The sequence below is a fragment of the Corvus brachyrhynchos genome, unplaced genomic scaffold (assembly GCF_000691975.1).
Source record: "Corvus brachyrhynchos isolate BGI_N302 unplaced genomic scaffold, ASM69197v1 scaffold223, whole genome shotgun sequence".
NCBI classification, from domain to species: domain Eukaryota; kingdom Metazoa; phylum Chordata; class Aves; order Passeriformes; family Corvidae; genus Corvus; species Corvus brachyrhynchos.
In genome coordinates this window covers 3,098,395-3,119,865 of record NW_008237174.1, presented here as the reverse complement: position 1 = coordinate 3,119,865, position 21,471 = coordinate 3,098,395, and the positions used below count along the sequence as shown (strand labels likewise).

The 21,471-nt window shown below is 46.4% G+C and overlaps 1 protein-coding gene across 1 annotated transcript; it reads left to right on the top strand.

Moving 5' to 3' along the window:
• Window positions 1–480: 480 nt before the first annotated feature.
• Window positions 481–19,506, top strand: LOC103612027 (pinopsin). Its single transcript, XM_017728817.1, has 3 exons — window positions 481–804; window positions 13,771–14,004; window positions 17,154–19,506. The coding sequence occupies exons 1-3, from the start codon at window positions 529–531 to the stop codon at window positions 17,388–17,390; spliced, it is 747 nt and encodes a 248-aa protein (XP_017584306.1). The 5' UTR covers window positions 481–528; the 3' UTR covers window positions 17,391–19,506.
• Window positions 19,507–21,471: the final 1,965 nt, after the last annotated feature.

Here is a 21,471-nt window from a genome sequence, read left to right as displayed (position 1 = left end):
CAGAGCATGAAATCCTTATGAAAACCCTGTGGGACTGCACTTCCCCAAGAAGGGTTCAGAAAGCTGCACTTTGGAGATGGAAGAGGAGCACCAGATCAGCTCCACACTTAGGGCAAATCTAGATAATTTTCTCTAATTTTACATGTGCAGCAAGAACAAAATCTGATGGAGAAGCCAGGATTTTGCTGCAGGTCACACACACACACGTATCAATTCAGACAGATGTGCTTAATTATTGATCAGCATTTATAACTGACTGGCTTTGGCTGGACACATGTTTAAACACCCCCAGCTTTTGGTGAGTGGGGTCAGGCACCTCCAGTCCCAGTCCCAGTCCCAGTCCCAGTCCCAGTCCCACCGAGTTTCCAAAGCCAATGCCATCAGGCTCATCCAGAGCTTGAAATATTTTGGGAGAACATACAGCAAAGCCTTCATTCATTCACTTTTGCTGATACATGTGTCTGGTTTGATACAGGCATCATCTCGCTCGTCTCCCTGGCTGTGCTTTCGTACGAGCGTTACTGCACTATGACGAGAACAACAGAGGCTGACACCACAAACTACAGGAAAACATGGACAGGCATCATCCTGTCCTGGACATACTCCTTGCTCTGGACTGTTCCCCCACTTTTTGGCTGGAGCAGCTATGGGCCAGAAGGACCAGGAATAACCTGCTCTGTGAACTGGCATTCCAAGGATGCCAACAACGCATCCTACATCGTCTGTCTTTTCGTCTTTTGCCTCGTAATCCCTTTTGCCATCATTGTCTATTCATATGGGAAGCTGCTCTGTGCTGTGAGACAGGTAAGTTGATTCCTCAGCTGCCTTTTGTCTGTGGCCCCAAACCAGGCAGAAGCCAGTGATCACCATTTTCCACCTTTAGAACTCCTCTGCTGTCACATGTGCTGCTAGCCCTGGAAACTGCCTCTCCTGTGACTGTCCTGGTGACAGGCTCCAGTCTACCAGGGCTTTACAAGTCACACCCAGGTGTGTACAGCTGGAGGTCCCTATGACAGCATCACAGACAAGGGAAGTTTGCTAGATACTTCAAATTATCCCTAATTAAAACTAGGAAAGATTGATGAGAGTGGTCCTAGGATTTAAATCTGCAGCAATGCTATGGAGAGGTGAGCATTACCAGCAGCTCCAGCAGCTGCATGGTCAGTGGAGGGTGTGGGAGCTGTGATTTCTGAAGATCAGCGGAACATTTGGTACCAAACACTGTCAGGGCAGCACCGTCAGGCAGCTGGAAATGCCAATGCAGAGGTTTGTCCACCTTTGTGGAGAACATCTGCCTTTAGCCACGAATCCCGGGGTGTGATGGACCAGCACTGCCTGCTCATGGCACAGTGATGCTGGGAGAGACCCATGAGCATGGCAGCCCCTCTTTGGGGACCAGTCTGTGGACAGGCTAGGACTTTCTCTCAGCACAAAAGGGTCATTCACCCCCTAAACACCTCCACATTGGATCCCTGCACCCTAGGAGCCCACCCCAGGCTGAGCCTCAGCTCCATCAGTGTTACCAGACCTCACTTGGGCTCACCTCATGCAGTGAGCACCTGAAAGATAAGAGAGAATTAGATAAAGGTCACTCTATGAGCCACATTTGCAGATGTAAACATTTAATTTAAGCTTGTTACCATCAGGGACTTTAGGCAGAAGTAAATTAAATCAGTGGAGATGTTTAAATTAATCCTCATACCCCTCAACCCATTGTCTTGTTACAAATACCTTTTGTTCCCCCTGAAAGCCAGCTCAGTCCTCTCTGGTCACCCTTTGCTGGGAACAGCTGCTTCTCCTGCACCACCATGGACCAGTCTCCTGAGTGCAGGCAAGGGCTGGCTTTCATAGGACTTCAATGTTTTTCCATCTTTAAGAGCTAAAAATACTGTTTTAGAGGTGCTGCTCGTTGCAAGGTATTCACAGCAGCTGGGACTGGAGCAGGTCCTACCTGCAAGAGAGGCTGTTCCTCTCCAAAGCTCTTCTAGGGGCAAGAAACAAGAAAACCTGCTTTCCTGTCAAAGGCTGTGCTGTCTGGTGTGTCAGAGTGATCCCCACAGCTTGGACAAGCTCTCCTGGCTCTGCCCTCCCCAGTGCCAGCAGAGCCTTTATTTCTGCTGGAGCTGCACCTGTGCAGGAGCACTGGAGGGTGTAAGTTTTTACATTAAATACTCTTCCCACTTATGCAGCCATCACATAAAAAGTTACATTTGGGCTCAGGAGAGCTGTCTGTCTTCAGGACAGCTGTGGCCACTAACCAGGGTGAGTTACACCAGCAGTTCAGGCAGCAGCAGAGCTCAGCAGCTTTAGCAGAGCCCTCTGTGAATGCAGCGAGCAATGGGATCCCTTCAGTGATGTGAGCTGCTCCACCAGGGACCAGAGTGGCATGGAAAAGGGACAGGGTGGTGGCAGGGGCTGTTACCCTCCCTGTCAGATGGGTGACAACTCTAAAGGTCAGGAGCTGCCTTTCCTGGGCTCTCTGGTCCTGCAGGAATCCCAAGACATGAGAAAATAATATGAAAATTATTCTTTTGTCTGGATCTGGACTATCCTTTCAAGAAGGGGGATTTTCCATGAAGAGGGAAAGTCAAAACTGGATGGTACTGTGGATGCACCTGGGCTCATTTGGGAAGACAAGAGGGAGGGGAGGTGCAGGTGCTGCAGCCCCAGAGCCTCTCTCCTGCCTCCTGCCCTGGCCCAGGCAGCGTCCCCATTCCCATCCCCAGTGCTATGCCCATTCCTGACCCAGGCTGCTCCCAGATGGTTGTGCTGCTGCCCAGGATCTCCCAGGGCAGCAAATTCCCTGTGTGTGTAAGAGAGAGAGAAAAAAAAAAGGAACAAAATAAGCTTCACATGCCAGCTGAATATTTAAAGAATTGAACAACAGACATCTGTGGTTTTAGTGGACTCCAAATTATAGGCAACACTCTGTAAGCCTTTAATAGTGCTTTCAGCTCCTGCCATGAAAAGTTGCCTTTAACTGAGATTATCTGCACCACTTACGGGAGTAAAACTGTACTGGGAGATCAGGGTGTTTGGTTTCAGCCAGGCATGAAAAATTGTATCCTTTCGCTTGACATTTGTGTTTTCATGCTCTGATTTCTGACCTGATTGTCATCACAGGAGATATGCAGGGATGCTCAAACTCTGGGAAATTGGTCTCGGCTCCCATTCCCACTGTATTGCTTCAAGGTCACAGTTTCAGTAAACTTGAAGACAATTGTCACCACTACAAGCGGGTCTGTTTTTCCTCCCATGTCTTGTTTTAGGCAGGGGATGGTCAGAAGGAAGGGTTTGCTCTGAGCCATTTAAAATGAATACCACAGGAGCTGGGATGTATTACAGTACACTGCCGACAATAAATCGGAATTCTGAAAACAACCATTAGAAAATGAGGGCTATCAAGGTTCCCAAACACATTGAGCTTTAGTCTTAATTATCTCATTTCTGAGGAGTGTTTCTGCTTTGATACAGGTCTCATACCTCCCCTGTGAAGGACTGCAGAGGGCCCAGGCAGAAGCAAAGGCTGCTGCTTTCCTGGGGAAGCAAGAGCACGATGCAGTTGCGCACTGGCAGCCAGCTGGGTGAGGGGGTTCATCTCTGCTTCCTGGGGTTCCTGCACAAGGGCTTCACCACAGTGCCCCAGGGGATGGCAGGAGGTGGCTGTGACCCCCATGTCCAGTCCCATTCTTGAAAGGGACCTGCTAGCAGAAATCTTGCCAGCTGGGGTTTGCTGCAGAGAGCAGGGATGCTTTAGGATGGCCTTGGTTTTGTTAGCAGAGCCTCAAGACCGTGTTACTGCTCCTACAGCTGAGTATGCAGCTCCAGAGGAGTACACAGGATCTCATCCATGCTCCATGCCACAGCAGAGAAGCTGTAATCCCTCAGCTCAGATCACCTTGGGAGAATGACAGAATTTATGAAGGTTTAGAAATGACAGAAGTGAAGCAGAGCCTGCAAGGCAGCCAGCAACCAGGCTGAGCAAGCTGTGAGAAGCAGAAAAGCATATCTGCCTCTTCCTCTGCAGAGCCTGGTGCCCTCAGAGGGCCTGGCAGCCAGGGTCAGAGGTTGTTGGGTTGTTCAGTGCTCAGGGGGAAGCACACAGTGCTGCTTGGAGCAGGGCAAACCCTGTGGGACGTGAAGCTGGGCAGTGCAGGGAGGCTGGATTCATCCTCATCCAAAGCCCCCTGGCTGGTTTGAAAAGCTTGGTCATGTCTATAACTTCTGCAAAAGCACTCCAGCCAGCAGAAACAGTGCACATGGACTCTCAAAGACAACTTTGGCAATGCAAAGTTAAGGGGCTACCAAGAAACAGTAGTTCAGAATTTCTTCTAGTACAAGTACTTGGTAGCCAGCATTGGGTTCACCCCGAGCTCGTGGATGTCCTGAAGAATGAAGGGCTCTCCCTGGCCATTCCTGTGTTTCAGCAGTTTGCACAGCCCCAGGTGTGGTGTGTACAGATGCCCAGTATGGACCTGCCTGGGTAAACCACCTGGTCAAACATGAGTTGCATCCCAGATTCCAGCTGGAAATAGCCAGCTCACTGAAAGCACCACACAAGCAAAATCCATGAATCCTGCAGGAGACAACCATTCTGCTACCAGGTTTTGGAACAGCTGTAGTCAGCACATTCAACCTTAAAAATGCTCGCTGGAAACAGATAAATCATTTTGTGAGCACAGGGATTAGAAGGTCATTAATTAGAGTCATTGACAAGCTTGGCTGAGTCCTCTCCCATGACTTGTCAAAACGCAAATATAATCGATTCCAGCTTTTGTGTCACTACATTACAGTGTGGTTGGGGTTTTTTCCCTTTAATTCTCAGACAAGCTACTCTTCTATTATCTCTTTGACAAATGAATCCGAAGGCCTGCCTTCAAATTATTGACCAGTGTTCATCCTAATAGATCAGGGCAAGGCTCAATATTCTGCTTTTCTGCACAGACTCCTGCCCTGGGTTGAGTCACATCAGGGTAAATCTACCTCAAGCAGTAATCACAGGCAAGGCAGGAAAAGCTAACACCTTGGCATGGTTTCCACCAGCCCTCTGCCCCCTTGGTCCCCCAAGTGTTATGGAAAAGAAAAAAGTGCAGCAAGTAGGCATTTGGTGTGTTACATGTTAATTTCATTATGTCAATTAGCAAGTCCAACAGTTTCTAATGCTGGGGTAATAGCTTCATACAGCATGGGCAGGAGAAACTGGGGGAGAACAGCACTTTTCCAGCAATTCCCTTCCAGCGCCAGGAAGGGGAAAGGGTGATTACACTGCTCCTTCAGCATTAATCTGGCCAGTATGAATAGCAACAATAAACTGGGACTGAACTGGGCATGTGAGACAGACACATTCCCAAAGGCAGGAACCATGACAGGTTAAGCACTGGAACATCTCAGACCCCAGGGAAGAGAAAATCAGTCTTGAGACAGCTGAGCCCAGAAGAGCTGCAGAAACCATGCAGGTCAGTGATCAAAGAGGGCAATCACCTATAGAAACGGGATCGATCCACCCACGCGCAGAATAACCAAAGAATTGGCTTTCTTTGCTTCAATTGACTTCAGTCCCAGTGAAAATGCGGCGGGGGGTGTTTCTGTATTTCCCCACTCGGACGGTAGCAGGAGCTCTGCCCATTCGAGATGCTCGGATTCGCGTTCAGTTGGTCTCTGCTGCAGGTTCCCCTTCTCAGAGCTGCGGGAAGGGCTCTTTCGTCCCTCCGCAGCAGCAGCAGCAGCAGCTGTGGGCAGTGGAGGATCTGATACCTACGTGAATACAAAGCATGTGTGAGAGGAAGCCCAGAGCCTAGGTGCTGGCTCTGGAGCCATGGACAACATTTTCCCCTTCGGGATACTGTGATTCCCTGGAGGATTTGCTTAAAGAGGGGCACTGCCTGTTCTCAGCTTCTACAGAGAGCTGGAGGGGAGATACCTCGTGCTGTGCCACAGCATGATTTGTCCAACAGCAGTCGTGACCTGGTGAATACATTAAGGATTTTTCTAATTTTTTGAAAACAAAGCAGCTGTAACATTTTTTTTTTTCTCCTGAAGCGCAAATATTTTTCCACAGGAGCTTCCAAACCTCAGATGTGTCCAAGCCCGTGCAGTGAGGGAAGCAGAGCCTTGCAGAGCACTCTCCCTTAGGACAGCAGGGAGCAGCCGTGCCCCGCGGGCTGAGTTCCCCTGCCCTCCTGCCCAGAGAACGCATTCCCTCCTCCACTGGCTCCTCCTGGTACTCCGCTGTGTATCACAGGTAACACTTGAGAAGACCTCCACTCTCAGTAAGAAGAACATACTCTCACCACAGTCATTACTGATTAAAGAATCAATGCAAGATGTAGAAGGAGGGGAACCAAAGCTGTGTGAACATCAGTGGTGCTGAGATGTTTTAATAACCATTCTCACTGACAGATGGGCTGTGCAGATTCCTAGCTCTGAAGGACATCCCTGCACAGTAAGCCCCCAAGCCTGGAAGCACCCTGGCTGTGTTACAGGGAACTCAGTGACTGAGAAGGATGAGGCCACACTTCCAACCCAGCAACCTCCCAGCCTGCACTTGGTACTCCAACCTTTGCAAACAACAACCAGGATGAATTTATTTTAATATTCTGGTATTTGAGATTAAAAATTTACCCCCTTTAGTGATTAAAATACCTCTCCTTACAGCCCTCTATGTTTATAACAGCAAGAGAGGAACTGAATTTAGATACAAATCTTGATCTTAAATCATGTGGTTCACCCTTGAGAGGACAGAGGTGGATGTGAGAGGATGCTGCGAGCACTTCAAAGGATGTCTAAGCCATAGAGCTCCTCCCTTGCACACCACAAGGCCCTCACTGTGACTCCTTTAGCACCTTCCAAGCCCTCTCAGAAATGAGGTACTACAGCAGAGGTGAAAGACATCAGCACAGCAGCTGGAATTTGATTTCTTCTCTCTCTCCTCTCACATCCCTATAAGCTTTGGCAGAGGTCTGTGTTAATACTGGAAACAGCAGCTTCCAGAGAGCCATCAGTAGTGGATGGCCCCTGCATGGGCTGTGTGATCCCCTGCCAGCAGGACACAGCCTGAGACCACCTTCCTTTGCTTACAGCCAGCTTTAAGTGCTTTTGGCCAAATTTCCACAGGACCATTCTTGTTAACCCACCACAGGAGATTTTCCACAGCCTTCACTTATGGGAAGAGATGATTTGCAAAGGCAAATCTTCACCCAACTCTTAGTGCTGGGCAGCACCAGGAGCACAGCCTGAGGGTCAGAATTTTGTTTGGACCCACCAAACTAGTGGGTGTCCTCTTTGTATGAACAGGCAAACTTGGGATATTTTGGTGCAAACCCAGCTCATTAAGGTACATGAACATACCCTGTATTTAGGGTTGAAGCTGAGGCAGAAGCATTAGTGGGATTAGGAGCACAAGACATTTTGTACATCATGAATGGTCACATTTGTCATACGGTTCCCTTCCCTGTGACACAGCCAAGTGAGGTGGAAGTCTCTACAGCATTCCAAAAGCAAGGAGAGGCTCAGGGCAACCCAAACTGTGTGTCAATTACTGAGGGAGAAAAAGGTAAAATATCACAGGAAAAAAGCCGGGGAAAAGGAAATGTTTGATTAGAAGAATCGATAATTTATGTGGACTGTTGTCAAGCTTGAGTGATACAAATGTATTCATGTGGCTGAGGATTTCTCTGCCTTTTCACAGGCCCTCAGAAGAGAGGGGGCCATCTCTCAGCTGTGCAGGTCACAGACCTCGCTCTTGAATCTCTGCTTGGGCAAGAAGTGGGCATGGGGCAGTGCAGGGGAGCCCAGAAACCTTGAGCAGGGAAAGCAGAGCACCTCATAAGTGAAGCCAAACTTGAGGCTCAGCTCACAGCCTAACACCTCTTCTGCAAAAGAAGGATGGAATTCTGGTTGAAATTATTTAGCAGTTGGAGGCAAAAGCAATTTCTTACAGATGTTTTATTCCTTCCTGTGCATAAGGTGTTCCATTATCCATAAAAATACACTTAGTCCCAGGCAAGAAACCAAGAATCAAGAATGCTGTGGTTATGGAAGAAAGGTGCAACTGCTACTGCAAGGCTCTCCACAGCCCACAGACAGGCTTTCTTCTGCCCTGGAAATCCTGAGGTAGGATTTCCAGCCTTGAGAATAATTGTGGGGGGTTGCCCTAGAAACTAATTCCCACTGTTTTAAATCAGTTTCCATTTCCACTCTCCACTGCCAGCTCAGCTTTGCTGGGTGTGCAGCTGGGGCTGGCAGAGCCCCCTGGTTTCAGCCACGGCACAGCAGGAAGCTCTGCTGCCCTTGCAGAAAAGGGCGCTGCATTTTCTGTGACTTTCAGAGGACTGATAAACCCTTTTCATTTCACATCTTCTACAAAACATCACCCCCACCTCACACTCCCCCATCCCCCCCAAAGCATGCAGAAATATACATCTATATGTCTATGTAAATCAGAGGGGCTTCTAATTGTCCTCTTCCATATAGGAAGGACCTGGGCCCCAGCCAGTAGGGACAGGACTTAGCTGTTGTTGCACAAAGGGCACTGCATAAGGTTTGTCTTTCACTCAGACAAAGGAATTTAGGTTTTTGTCATCAATGACAAAGCTAAGGCTCACAATATGTCAATTTACCAGATCTAGTGCAGGTAATCAGCACACTGGGAAGCCAGGAGGCACAGGTTTCCAAGTGACAAATGAGCAATGAAGCTGCTTTTTGCCTCACGTCATTTTGAGTCTCCAGCTTTGCTCTTCCCCATCTCCCCCTGTGCTGTCCTGCAGACTGATCTGCTGGGCTCAAGGCCTCACTGTTTGGTGGGGTAAAAGCCCCAGGTCTGTGAGAAGCAGAGCTCTCCTCTCACAAGACAACCATTAAAACAGACATGGAACAGAGCTGGCAACTTGCTTTCCTCACTCTCATTTTCATGGCAAGGCACTGAATGGATGGGACTTTTAAGAAAGCCAATGCTTCACTGTGAATGCAGGTAATGAATTTCTAGCTTCTATGATTGCACTTAAAGGCTTTTAAACATAATTCAAAGGTTTGAATGCTAGGAGGGATAGAAAAAAGTTCCTTCAAAATAAAATCTAACTTGTTCTTGCAACATTTCTGTATGGGAGCGTCAGCTGTTTATCTCCTCTCCAAGCAAAACTTTTTAAATTAATATTTGGACAGATCATGAAATACTGTTAAACCAACACTGAATGACTGCCCACTGTTTTAGAACTTCAAGGAAATTCTCATATAATCATAGAATGGGTTGTGTTGGGTTTGAAGGGACCTTAAAGATCATCTAATCCCAACCCCAAAGGGTTGAGGGTTTCCCCTGAAGCATCCAACTTAGCTACCTACATTTATCAATTCTTAGAAGCAGTGCATATGCTGATGTGCAGGGACCACCAGGAATTCTCACATCCTCTTCAGACTGACCTTCAGTGCACAGGCTATGCAATTTAATTGCATCTCCATTAGGTTATAGTTTGATTCCTCAGTGCATATTCAAACAGCCATAGCCATGAATTCTCCAGGGCAGAGCATAACTGAGTATATCTGATGTCACAGCTCCTGGGCTCTTTCTAATGAACAGGCAGTGATGCCTGAAGGTGTTCAGCTGCTGCCACAGCCCAGGAGTGCCTGTGCTGCCCCTTTTGTCTCTGCTTTGCTCACATAAGACAGGGGCTCAGCTGGAGTGCTCAGGCCAGCACATACACAGTTTGGTTGAGGTTTTTTTCCCTTTATCTCCCTTATTCTGACATTTCTGAAGGACCACCCTCTTACTCCCACGAGTGTTGCTGCCAGTTCTCAAAGCTCTAAATAGTATGGTGGTTTCACAAGAGAAGACATAGTCAGTCACTCAGCTGAGATTCTCACATAACCCTGAAGATTCAGGAGCTCTTCACAGTGGGAGCTTCATGGCTGAACCTCCCAGCTGGCCATGGGTACACTCAGCTGTGCTCTCCAGGCCTGGATGTCACTGAGCAATTTCCATATCCAGTGCTGAAAACACATATTTTACTTTCCTAGTAAGGTGATGACTCTTATTTCTGCACAGTGTCAGCAATATCAACCAGGAATTTGCTGTGTCCACAGTGACCTCTGTTTAAACCTGTCCTTATTGTTTGTTGCATTAGTCACTCATCCATGTCCTTGTATCTGTGACATCCAATGCCACACTGCACAAACACTATTTGTGAGCATTTTTGCTCCTATACTGGGAGGATGGTTGTGTAAGTTCCCAGTTATGGTCAGTGAAATTTTAAAAAAGGCAAATTAATCACTTCTGCAGGCTGAATCACCACCTTGAGGTGCTTCTCTGCAGTAGAAAACACAAAGTAACTCAGCCAGTACATGACAGATCTCAGCACAGGGACTGTCCTTCTCCTGTGTTCATGGTCACCTCCACCATGGGACCTGTCTGACAGCAGAGGATAATACATAGCACAGGCACATCATGGTTCAGCCTGTCCCTGGCAGAGGCAAACAGGGAGCACAACAAACTCCTGCTGCATCCAGCAAGCCCCAAAGTCATGGGTTGCATTGAGAGAGTGCATATTCCATGGAAATGCCTCTATAATGTAGGGGATTAACTACTGCACTGGCCACAGCATTTGGCATCTTTGTGACCAAGCTTCAGTGGAGTTTTACTGGAAAGGGCACAGCAGAGTGAGCTCTGGGATGAAAAGGACAGCTTACGTGCAGAGTGAGCGCACAGTAACATTTCCACTGCGTTAACCTTCCTCCTGCTCACATCAGTGGTCGTGGAATGTGACTCCAGCTCACGGGGAACCATCTCTTCACCACCCACAGCAGTTCCCAATGTCAGCCTTTACTGCATGCCCATGGCAGGGACTGGGTGCTGAGCAGAGCCCAGGAGAAACGGGGTCAGCACCTTACATGGGTGTGCTGGGTGGGTGTGGATATGCCCAGCTCTTCCTGACCCTTTCGTTGGCTTCCCATGGGAAAATCAACACCCATGGGAAGCAAAAGAAAAGGACATTGTAAGAGCAAGATGGGACCAGGGCTTCCAACTCCCCAGTCTCGCTAACTCAGTACACTGGGCCACACATTCAACACATAGAAGGCGTGATACAGAGGCAAAACAAATTTTAGGAAACCGAAAAGATCATTTTAGAAGAAACAGAGACTCAAATTCCGGTGAAGAAAATACAAGGGCTATAAAAGCACATTTTTTCATGGCTCTTTTCTATACCAAAACCTACAGAAATAGAGAGATTTTAAAAACAAATTTCTTGCACATGACATCGAGGTTTAGATTTTTGACCAAACCAGAAGCAAAGGACAGTGTAGAGCAGATCAGTGCACTGCCAGAGTACCCCTGTGCTAAACTCCTGCAGTGGCATTGCTGCTGGTAACCCAAAGCCAGGAACAGCCTGAGCTGACTTTCCAATCTCCATGGGCCAGCAACTAAAGGCAAGCATGGGCCAGACTTGTGCTCTTACCTTTCCTGGAAGTTATCAAGACAAAATTAAACTAAAAACCCACAGCACCACTCACCAGCATAATTTTTACATAGCTCTTTGCTTTGTCCAGATGCAGAGGGTGATCTGATGCCAAGTCTAGGCACAGCCCACAGTTATATGGTATAGCCAAGTCACCATCTGCTGATGGGGTGCAGCAACATTTCAAGGTTGCTGGGTTTGTTTAGTTTTGCAAAAGTTTTCTGCATGTGTGCCAAATATGAATATCTCAGGTTTCCTTGACTGACCAGGAGAGCCTTGTAGTTGAAAGCAAAAATGCTTCAAGAAGAGTTACAGCAGTGGGAGCATGCTCAAACTTTCTGGCCTCATAGGATAAAAATAATAATTTCCTGCTGCTGGCAAGGAAATGGAAACCTTTCCTTGCTTACCCATGAAGCCATTCCCTGACATCAGCAGTCTGAAAACTGCAAGCTTTTCTCTTTTTTTTAGGAAAGCATAAAATACTTCAGAAGTCAAGAGAGCAATACCTAGCAGAGTTTACCTGAGAAGGGAGCACTGCCCAGGCAGAACATGCAGCAGCAGAAGTCCCCTGCTGGCTTTAAGTTCAAGCCAGTGGCCAGAAGCAGCTGTTCCTCCCTGTGCAGTTCCGTGCCACACCGCAGCAGGATGTGCAGGAGGAGATGTGGAGAGCAAGCATTACATAGCTCCCTGTGACCTTAGCCCTGCTCAAGGTTATTAAATGAGAAATCCCTCCAGAGTCCTCCTCCCATGCCCAGCCTCAGACCAGCCTGATTTTGATCTAGAAAACATCCGTTAAACATTTGTCCTCTCTGGCCTTATCTGAAGGAAGAGGTTGTTGGGTTTCCTTTTCTAAAATTTATAGAAATCAACAGAACAAAAAGGAGCTCTTGGTTTTCCTTGAGGTGCTCCACATGCAAGGCATCACCCACCACCTGCCCCAGGTGTCTCCTGGCACAGGGGGTGGACAGGAGGATCTCAGGAAGGCACAAAGAAACTGGGATTTGTGTGGGGATACAGAACCCTGGCAGCTGGTGCCAATGCCTTTCAGTGCTTCTTGTCAGGAGCCTTAAATACCAAGCGCACATGATGCAAAATGCAACCCCTCTCGTCTCCATCCTTGTTTCCACCCCAATCCAGCTGTTTGGACTTCATCACACAGCCTGAGTGTAGTTTTGTACCGAGGTGTGGCAAACTCTCAGAAAATCCACACACAGGGAATGTGTCATACAAAATTCTTATCAACACCATGAGATACAACATAAAAAGATAAATGTGAGCTTTCTGTCTGAGATGTCTGTGAATAAATCTGAGCTACTGATGCCTGTGGGTGGCTCTGAGAGAAATATTCACTTCTCACTAATGGAAATATTTTGATTAACAACTTTATTTGCCTAGTGGAAAATACCACTTTTTTTCCTTTTAAATCACAGACAAGTGTCATAAAAGATTTCATTTGCACGTTAACAAGATATTTATAAAGTACTTGGTATTTGAGTTCCCTCAGCAGGCAATTACAGATATGTTCTATTTTTTGAACAGTTTTGGTTAGGTTTTTTAATTAGTCTCAAGGTGACTTCCAGCACTCAAATACATCCCGACGGATTCCCCATAAAACTGCTCATAATAATTAGTTCCTCGTGCTTACTGCAGCACTTCTCAGTGCAGGCTTTACACAGCCATCACTGAAAGGTCAGGTTTTCAAAACACACTGAAAACTAGGAAACAAGGGTGAGGCATAGGCCAGCAGTGTTTATATGCAAGGTGATTTGCTTTCAAGTATGTGTGAACCCAAAGTCCAGAGGAGGAGCCTGTTGTAAATCACTTTAATTCAAGTGCTGCCTTTTCCCATGGATTCAGGGAAGGAAGTTCTCTCAACCCCCATTCTTCATGTTCTCGCCTGCCCCAGTGCCCTGTGGGTACAGGGCATTTCATCCTTGCTGGGGGATCACTCCTGGCAGGACTCGGGCAAGCCGTGGTTCTGGGAGCACTGGGAGCAGCTGTGCTCTGGTCAGACCAGGGCACATTCCTTCTCCTTGCCTCCAGCCCAGGATACTCCCGTTAAAAGCTGGGATTTAAAGTAAGCTGGAGAAGGCTGCTGTAGATGAAGAGCACTTCTGCTGGTCCTGTTCCAGCTGTCAGGGACACACTCTGAGTACACAACACACCCACCCTGCCCACGGCCAGGCAGCTCCTCTCCAGCCAGAACGGTTCAGGTGACGCTGCCAGCCCTGCCCTTAGTGCAGCTGCTCCAGCAGCTCCCATGCACCATCACCTGTGCCCAGTACAAGCAGTGCTAATGCCTTACTTGTGCCTCTGTCCCACCCAGGGGAGCAGCATCAACAAGGGGCTGGGCCGGAGCCGGGAGCAGCGCATCCTGGTCATGGTGGTGGTGATGGTGGTTTGCTTCCTCCTCTGCTGGCTGCCCTATGCAGCTGTGGCACTCATAGCTACCTTTGGGAAGCCTGGGCTCATCACCCCTGCAGCCAGCATCATCCCAGCCATCCTTGCCAAGAGCAGCACCGTCTACAACCCCATCATCTACGTATTTCTGAACAAACAGGTCAGTGAGATGCTCTCCTTCGTTGACTCGGGTTCAGTGTATGCAAGGAGTGAAGAAATAGCGAGGGGAGGTAACGAGAGTATCAGTGACATCACTCAAATCCATGGGAGGGAAGCTCTAAAAAAGGGCTCCAAGGACCAAAATTATTCAACAAATCTGCACTTTTGGAAGATGGATAACCAACTTCCCACACGTGCATATAGCAAAAGATAGGTCCTTCCTTTCCATTGCACAATTTGACAAAAAGAGAAGAAATTTGTGTTCTGCCAAGAGAGAAAGCACCAGAAATTGTCTGAGGTGACTCAGATACGTGAAGTCTTGTAAGGATGTGAGCTCTTGCTGCCCCGCGCCAAGCCCCAGCACAGCACATTGCCCACAGTAACTCCTCTTCTTCACAACATCAGCTCTCCCCTCCCTGATTTACTCTTTTAACCCCCCTCAAATACTTCAGTTGCTCTTTGGTCCTGCTCTCCCCCCCTAAGAGCTGGTGGGAGCCATGACCAGCAAGGATTTGTCTGAAAGCACTGCCAGAGGAGCTGGCCCTGGAGCAGGGGACAGCACACAGCAGGCAGGAGCTGGGGTACCCTCAGCCAGGTCCAGCTCCATCAGCCCACTCACTCAGGAACATTTCACTGATTTTTGCATTGCTGGGATTATAGCAGGTGGATCATTTGTTTCTCCGAGTCCAGCAAATCCTCCACTTGAAATGAGTTTTGGAAGCTGTTAGGAAGCACAGGCAGTAAATTGTTCACTCTCTCTTGAAAACAAATGGAGATAGTAAAAGATTGATTTAAGTCTGGCTTAAATTAGCTGTGGGTGTTTTTTCTGGGACATGAGAAATTCCCAGGGAGGGAAAGTTTCCATGATACCATCCATCATCTCCACACCATCCATCAGCTCCACTCACTGTCACAAACAGCTCAGGGGGGTGCAGTCCCTTTTCTGGTCATGCTCAGCCACCTGCAGAATTCCCTGACATCTTCCCTGCAATAGGAGCACTTCTTTCCCTTCTCCTTTATTATTTAGCTTTTAAATAAACTCTCTCATGAAACTGCCTGGAACGTTGGAGAGCTGTTGCCATCCCTTACCAGGGGAAAAGCCCCAAGCACACCAACACATGAAGGGTGACTCTGACTCACTTCAAACACGTCCAACCCTGCTTAAATCCAGAGAGGCAGTTCAAAAATCACAGACTGATCTTAACGTGTGCATGGGCTGGAAAGAGCACTCCAAAACAACACAGACTGTGCAGAGGAGTTTTCTACAGCAACTCTTAATTAATCTTTTTACTAAATAGCTTGCTGAGAGGCAGCAGCTAGACACAAATTAAAGTGGGTTTATCCATGTCAGACTCCTTAAGTTCACCATAAACTTTTACTACTAGTGCTCCATACACACTTCATTTTGTTTGTGGAGGGGCTTTTTTATGGTTTTGGTTTGGGATTTTTTTAAAATTCCACTTGGTTTCCATTGCTCAGTTAGTATTTTAGCAGCAATCAGTGCTCAGGGTTCTTCTCTACTCAGTGCAGAATAAGAAGTCAATAGTCTGGGTTTCTCTACACTCAGGAGAGAAGGCAGTAGAAGCACCTCAGACCAGAAGATGCTGCAGCCACCCAGAAGTGCCAGGCAGGTGAAAGCAGGACGTGTTGGTCGTCCAGAAAACCATGTTCAACACTGACACCATTCCTGAGGCTATGGAAATCTATAGGAGATGCCTTGACAGCTCACATAGCTGACATTTCCCTCTAGTTCTGTGCTATTTCTAAAACAATTCTATGTCCAGGCTCCCCCCCTACTTTGGTAAATGCTCACAAATCTCTAATCAGGATGGATAAAATCCAAGAACAGGCCAGATAAAATAATATTCACATGGAGGAAATGCATCCAGGCAAGGACTAGGTGAAGGTTAAACAGATTGAAGAGGCTCTCAAGCTGTAACAGAAATTTACTGGGGATTAAACAGCTACAGAAAGGTACCTGGGAAGAGCCACGTGAGCTTGACCATGAGGGGAGGGGGCAAAGCAAAAACTAGAAAATAGACACTACTCCCCACAAGTTTTGAAGGTGCTTAATGTTTCAATGCTCAGTGGTGAGAGGCTGGTGAAAAATTTATGATTATTACAAAGCAAGTTTTTAATCCTGAGAAAATGCAGTTTTTCATTAAAAAAAAGCAACCTCAGCTGACACAAAAATTGTGTAAAATTTTTAGAAAGCCCTTTTCCCCAGCACGTAAGGCTGCTGATGAAAAGGTAGCCTGATTTTTCACTTGGCTGTTGATAACAAGAGTGGTCAGAGCTTGTTGCTAGCAGCTGCCTTGTACAAAGAATTACCAGTAATGTTGTTTTGGACTCTTGAGTGTAGAGAGATTGGTTATCAGTGTTTGACCCTGCAGCTGTAGGGAGGCCATGCACACAATGCATACCACCTAAAATGCCTATTTTTCCAGCTACAGGCAGTTTCCTTACCTTCATGCTTAGCACATTCCCTCTGCCCTCAGATACACAGAATGTTTTGCCATGCAACTGAAAAAATCTCTCCAGTTATGGATATTGAACAAACCCCTTCTGAGAGCTTAAAGTTTTCATCTTTTCCCTGGTCAAACACAAATCAAACCAGCCAGCATCAATTTCATTGATTAGCCTCAATTAGCTCAATCCATACCACACTTTTAGCAGTGGGATATATCCATAACCTGACTGCAGGCCAGCATGAGTGATTGTCAGCTCCCCAAAATCTCCATGCCACAGCAGTGTTTGCATCAGCTCAGTCAGCTGACAGGATCCTACAAACCTGAAAGCAGCCTGGAGAGCATTTAGTCCCTTCTATTCTCTGCATTGCCACAAAGTCAGTAATATTTGTAATCAATTAAAACACAGGACAACTGTTGCAGGCCTGTAACCTGTCCAAGAATTTTGTTTGTGACTCTCTCCCCTGTGTACTACTTGTGCTGAGGTCAAGGTCTCTTGGCACAATGACTTTTTTCCCCCCACAAAACATTTCAACCTCTAATACAAAATATTATTACATCCATGTTGTTTCAGAGCTATCCCAGGAACTTAATTAATATAAAGACCATGAGATAAAGCCTGTCTTATAAAACCTGAGATGAATTAAATTCCTGCTAACTTGCTGTTCTCTTCGTGTGACAGTTTTACAGGTGCTTTGTGGCGCTTCTGAGATGCAACAAATCCACCGAGAGTTCCACCAGGGCCTTGCCCAGGCCCTGCCGTGCCCTGCAGCGGGGACAGGGTGGTGCTGGCCCTGCAGGGACTGCCCTGGCTGGGCAACCCCTGGCTGGGCAACCCTTGGCCAAGAGCCAGTGCCCAGCACCGGGGGACACCGTGGCAGCTGCAGGAGCCGTGCCCAAGGCTCGCTGTGGCACCTGAGCGGGGCTGCCAGGCCAGCAGCCCTGCCGGCCACTGCCTTTGGGACCTCCCGGCCTCACAGCAGAGTTCTGTCAGATAACTTCAGTTTGCAGCTGCATTGCTAATGGAGAATTGCCCCTCTGCTCCTTCAGAGGCTGGTTTCACCAATAAACCATTGATCTGCTTAGCAAAGGCTCTTTCTCAATCAAATAACAGGAGTTTTATGGGAGTTTTGGAAGGAAACAAAAACCCACAGATGCCTGTAGGAAAAAGGTTAAAAAAGCAACAACAAAACCCAGGTTCTAAAGCCCTTCTGCCAAAGCCCAACCAAACCCACCCACCACAAAACAGAGATCCAGAGCATGGTGCTGTATGACAGCCATAAGAAACAACCTGCATTTGAAGAGAGGAGGCAAACAGGTTCTCCAGGAGGGAATGATGAACTTGCAGATGGTCCCTCTCTCCCTGGTTTGGATTATGCTCCTCCATAAATTCTCACATTGCTTTTCAATACAAACCTGAATAGATTATGAAGAACTGTGCAGTTACAAAGTAAAGCTCTAATAAAATTTAAAGTGCATATATTGATTATGTTCCAAAGTCTAGAAATTGCAGTTGAAGCTAAAGAAAGTAAGTCTTTTAGGGACTTTTCTTTTTAATTATCAGCTTACAAACTTACTGCAGCAAAAAATAACTTCATCCCAACAGTGAAGAAGCAACTCTGAATACATAGCACTCAGCTGGGTAAAGCCCTTGTCTCTGGAAATCTGCCAGTTTGTGAGCATTAGGGAAAAACAAGAGTGTGTCCAGCCCTTTCTGGAAGTGTGGGTATGAGGGCATTTGTGGAGCCAAAAGGGCCAGGCCAGTCAGCTAAGGCTGTGAGCAGTGAAGTACATCAGTGAAACCCTGCAGCACCGAGCAGGAGTGGGAACAGAGTGGTTTTACCCAGAACAGTCCATCAGGAAAGTTGGTTGGGGACCTTCTACAGGATCTTCCTCCTGGACCATGTTTGGGAAGGAAGGTGACAGATGGTGTCTCCTACAAACAGAAAAGCATTGGAAAGCCGCAGAAGTGCAGCTGGAGGAAGAATTATAAACAGACAAACAAACAGGGAATGACCTTCTCCCTCATTAACTCTGAACACAATTTCAATATTTTGACAATATTTTCATCCCAAATTGGAAGGAAAATAGCATGAAATAGCACCATTCTGTGGAGAATTACTTTTCAAATCCCAAACTACATGAAAATGCCTTCTTTCAGAGGAGTTTCACACAGAAGCAAATCCACAGCCCTGTCAACACAGCTGTCAAAAACTTGTACCACAGTGCTTTAATTACCATATATTAGCCAACACAGGGGTCTGGGTGAGTGAATGCTCTGTGCATAGCACTACCAGGAACTACCTATTCCAAAAGGATATTTTTGATTTTTCAGATCATCACAGCTGTCTTTTTCTTCCAGGGATGTGGGTGTTGTTTTTTTTTTTTTTTTCCAATATTAACAAAAGCTTCCTCATAGTCACAGCATTATTTCACAACCTATTTCTTTGTTTATCCCTAAACCACAATTGTACTATTAACCTAAATAATACCAAATGTTTTAAAATACAAAAGCAGAACCATGAATTGAGGCTTTTACTGAGGTTGTATTAGTGGATGAAATCAAAGCAGTGGATGCACTCACTGCTAAGCAATATTAATCAATTATTTATTCCCAAATAAATATTTTTAAAGGGTAGTTTGTTATTTTCAGATTAGAAAGCACGCCAGGAATTTTTCAGTTTGTATTTTCCCTTGATATTGTCTCTAGGTGGATTCTTAAATCCCAGTATGAATTTTTACATTAATAATAATATTGCAGCTCTGTGACTGGTGGGTTTTGTGTACGCAAAGATCTGTTGTCTTAGAGTATACAAATCTGGTGTTGGAAGGTGCGTTTGAGGTGTTAAATAGTTCACAGTTTGTGATACAAATGTATGTTTCCAACGTGAATTGTTAGTTTCTGTTCTGTAACCCTGTAACCTGCTGCAAACACCACCTGCAACTCAGCTCCAGAGAGCAGCTTGGAACTGCCCTGCTCGGAAACATGCAGGATGTTGTAGCTATAAATAAAAACATTCTCCTGTGGTACCTCACCAGCCTTATCTGCTGAACAACTCACTACCACAGCCCTCACACAATTCTCAGAACATGGCACCAGAGAGACAGCAACTACACTTGACTTCATTTGGGATACTCTGGCCAATTTGCTGGATAATACGATCTAGGTGATACCAATTTAATAAAAAACATACAGAAAAGGCCACCCCCACACACCAGCACAAGCAAAACAACACAAAACCAAACACATAAATCCCCAGATTCTAATTTACACTTCTAAAGTGAGAGAAAATTCTCCTTGAAAAGGAGGTACAGCTCCCATTTTTTCAATGAGTGTACAGCTCTATACTTTCTGAGATTTATGAGCAGCTTGTAATTTCATTTCAGCAGATGGATTTTCTGTCTGCGATGGCTGTCATTAAAGGGAATGATAATTTCATAACCATTTACCTGAATTTTTTTTTGAACAAAGCACAGTAGCTGTGTAACCAGCAGTATCATGGGGTGTTCAGCCACGAGTCAAGCCCTCCCTTACCTGTTTTTCAGCACCTTCAATATATGAAAAATTAGCTAAATGACCAAAATTCACTCCTAGCACTACTTTGCATCCTTTTTTTTTTGTGATAAGGAAAAGCTATTTGGCTTTGAATGTAGGCATTTCACTGCATGCAGACTCAATCCCTAGTAAACCCCTAGGATATCCCAAGAGAGACTTTGCAGAGTTTTCAGATGCAAATCCAAGAACTGGGTTTAGAGTCAAGCAAAACTGATACCAGAAAGGAAATGAATATTAAACAGTTCCAAGCAGCCCCGTCTCCTTTAGAGCTCCCCCTTCCTAGCATCAGGCAGGAGTAACAAAGGATGATTACAGCACAACCACCATGCATGCACATGAGGGGGCCTTGCAGTGTCCCTTGGGACACATCAGATGTCACCTCCCAGAGGCACAGACCCCCTTGTACTGATTAGAGAAAAAGCCTTCAAAGACTCTTTCCTTTTTTACCTGGATTGTGTTGGCCCCGCTTCAGGAAGAAACACAAGGAAGCAGCACTGAGGAAAAGTCCCTTCAGGCTATGGGAGTTTTCTCACCACTATAAGGGAGCTTCAGGCCCACAGTCTGAAACTTAATTTTAAGCAAATCAGTTCTCAGACACCCTCTGCCTCACCTTGAATTGAACATAAATACCAGCTTAGCTTTAAAAGACCCAGGTCCCAGATTAGAAGCAGAACAGGCACAAGTCCTATAGGAGAAGGAGGAACACCTGCTGGAGCTGCAGGGAGCTAACTCCCAAGGAAACTTGGGGTTACTGGCCCCATGCAAGAGGGGACAACCAGCACTCATTCTGGAGTTACCCTGCAGAGTTTCTGTCAATAAGCAGGCCAGGTTTCTGACCAGGACAGCACCCAGAAAGGTAGGAAGCTGACATACATGTTATTTTTACATAGCACAGTACCAGGGGAGAACTAAACTTAGTGTGATTAACACTCACTGCAGTTGCTATAGTGACTGATTTCATTTGACTTCTACATGGGCTAGATGGCTTTTTTCTCCCCTAAGCCTTAGAGAATATTGCCCAAAAAAATGGTGCTCTTGAGTCACACTGTTGACAACTGAAATAACATCCAGCCCCCAGAAAATGTTTTTATGTTTATTGGGTTTTTCCATCAAACTATAAACCAGTTCAATAACAGATGAACAAATTACAGCAGAATGACACCAGTACTTTAAGCAGCCCATAAAGGATTGTGCAACACTTTCATGATGTTTTGGCAATCCAAGTAGAGAGAATATACCAGGCAGCCCCTTTTCTTTTCCTGATTCCTTGATTTTCTTGTTTTCACTGTCCTGCTGGTAGGGCCAGTTGAACTTGCAGTCTGTGAACAACTTTTGCAGAGCACCTTTCACTTGCCCCCATCGGTTTTCTTGCAGAAGGCCTTTCAGCACCTTTTCTTAGCAGGAGAGAGAAGGCAGCATCAAATTCTCTAGCTCTAGGTCATCA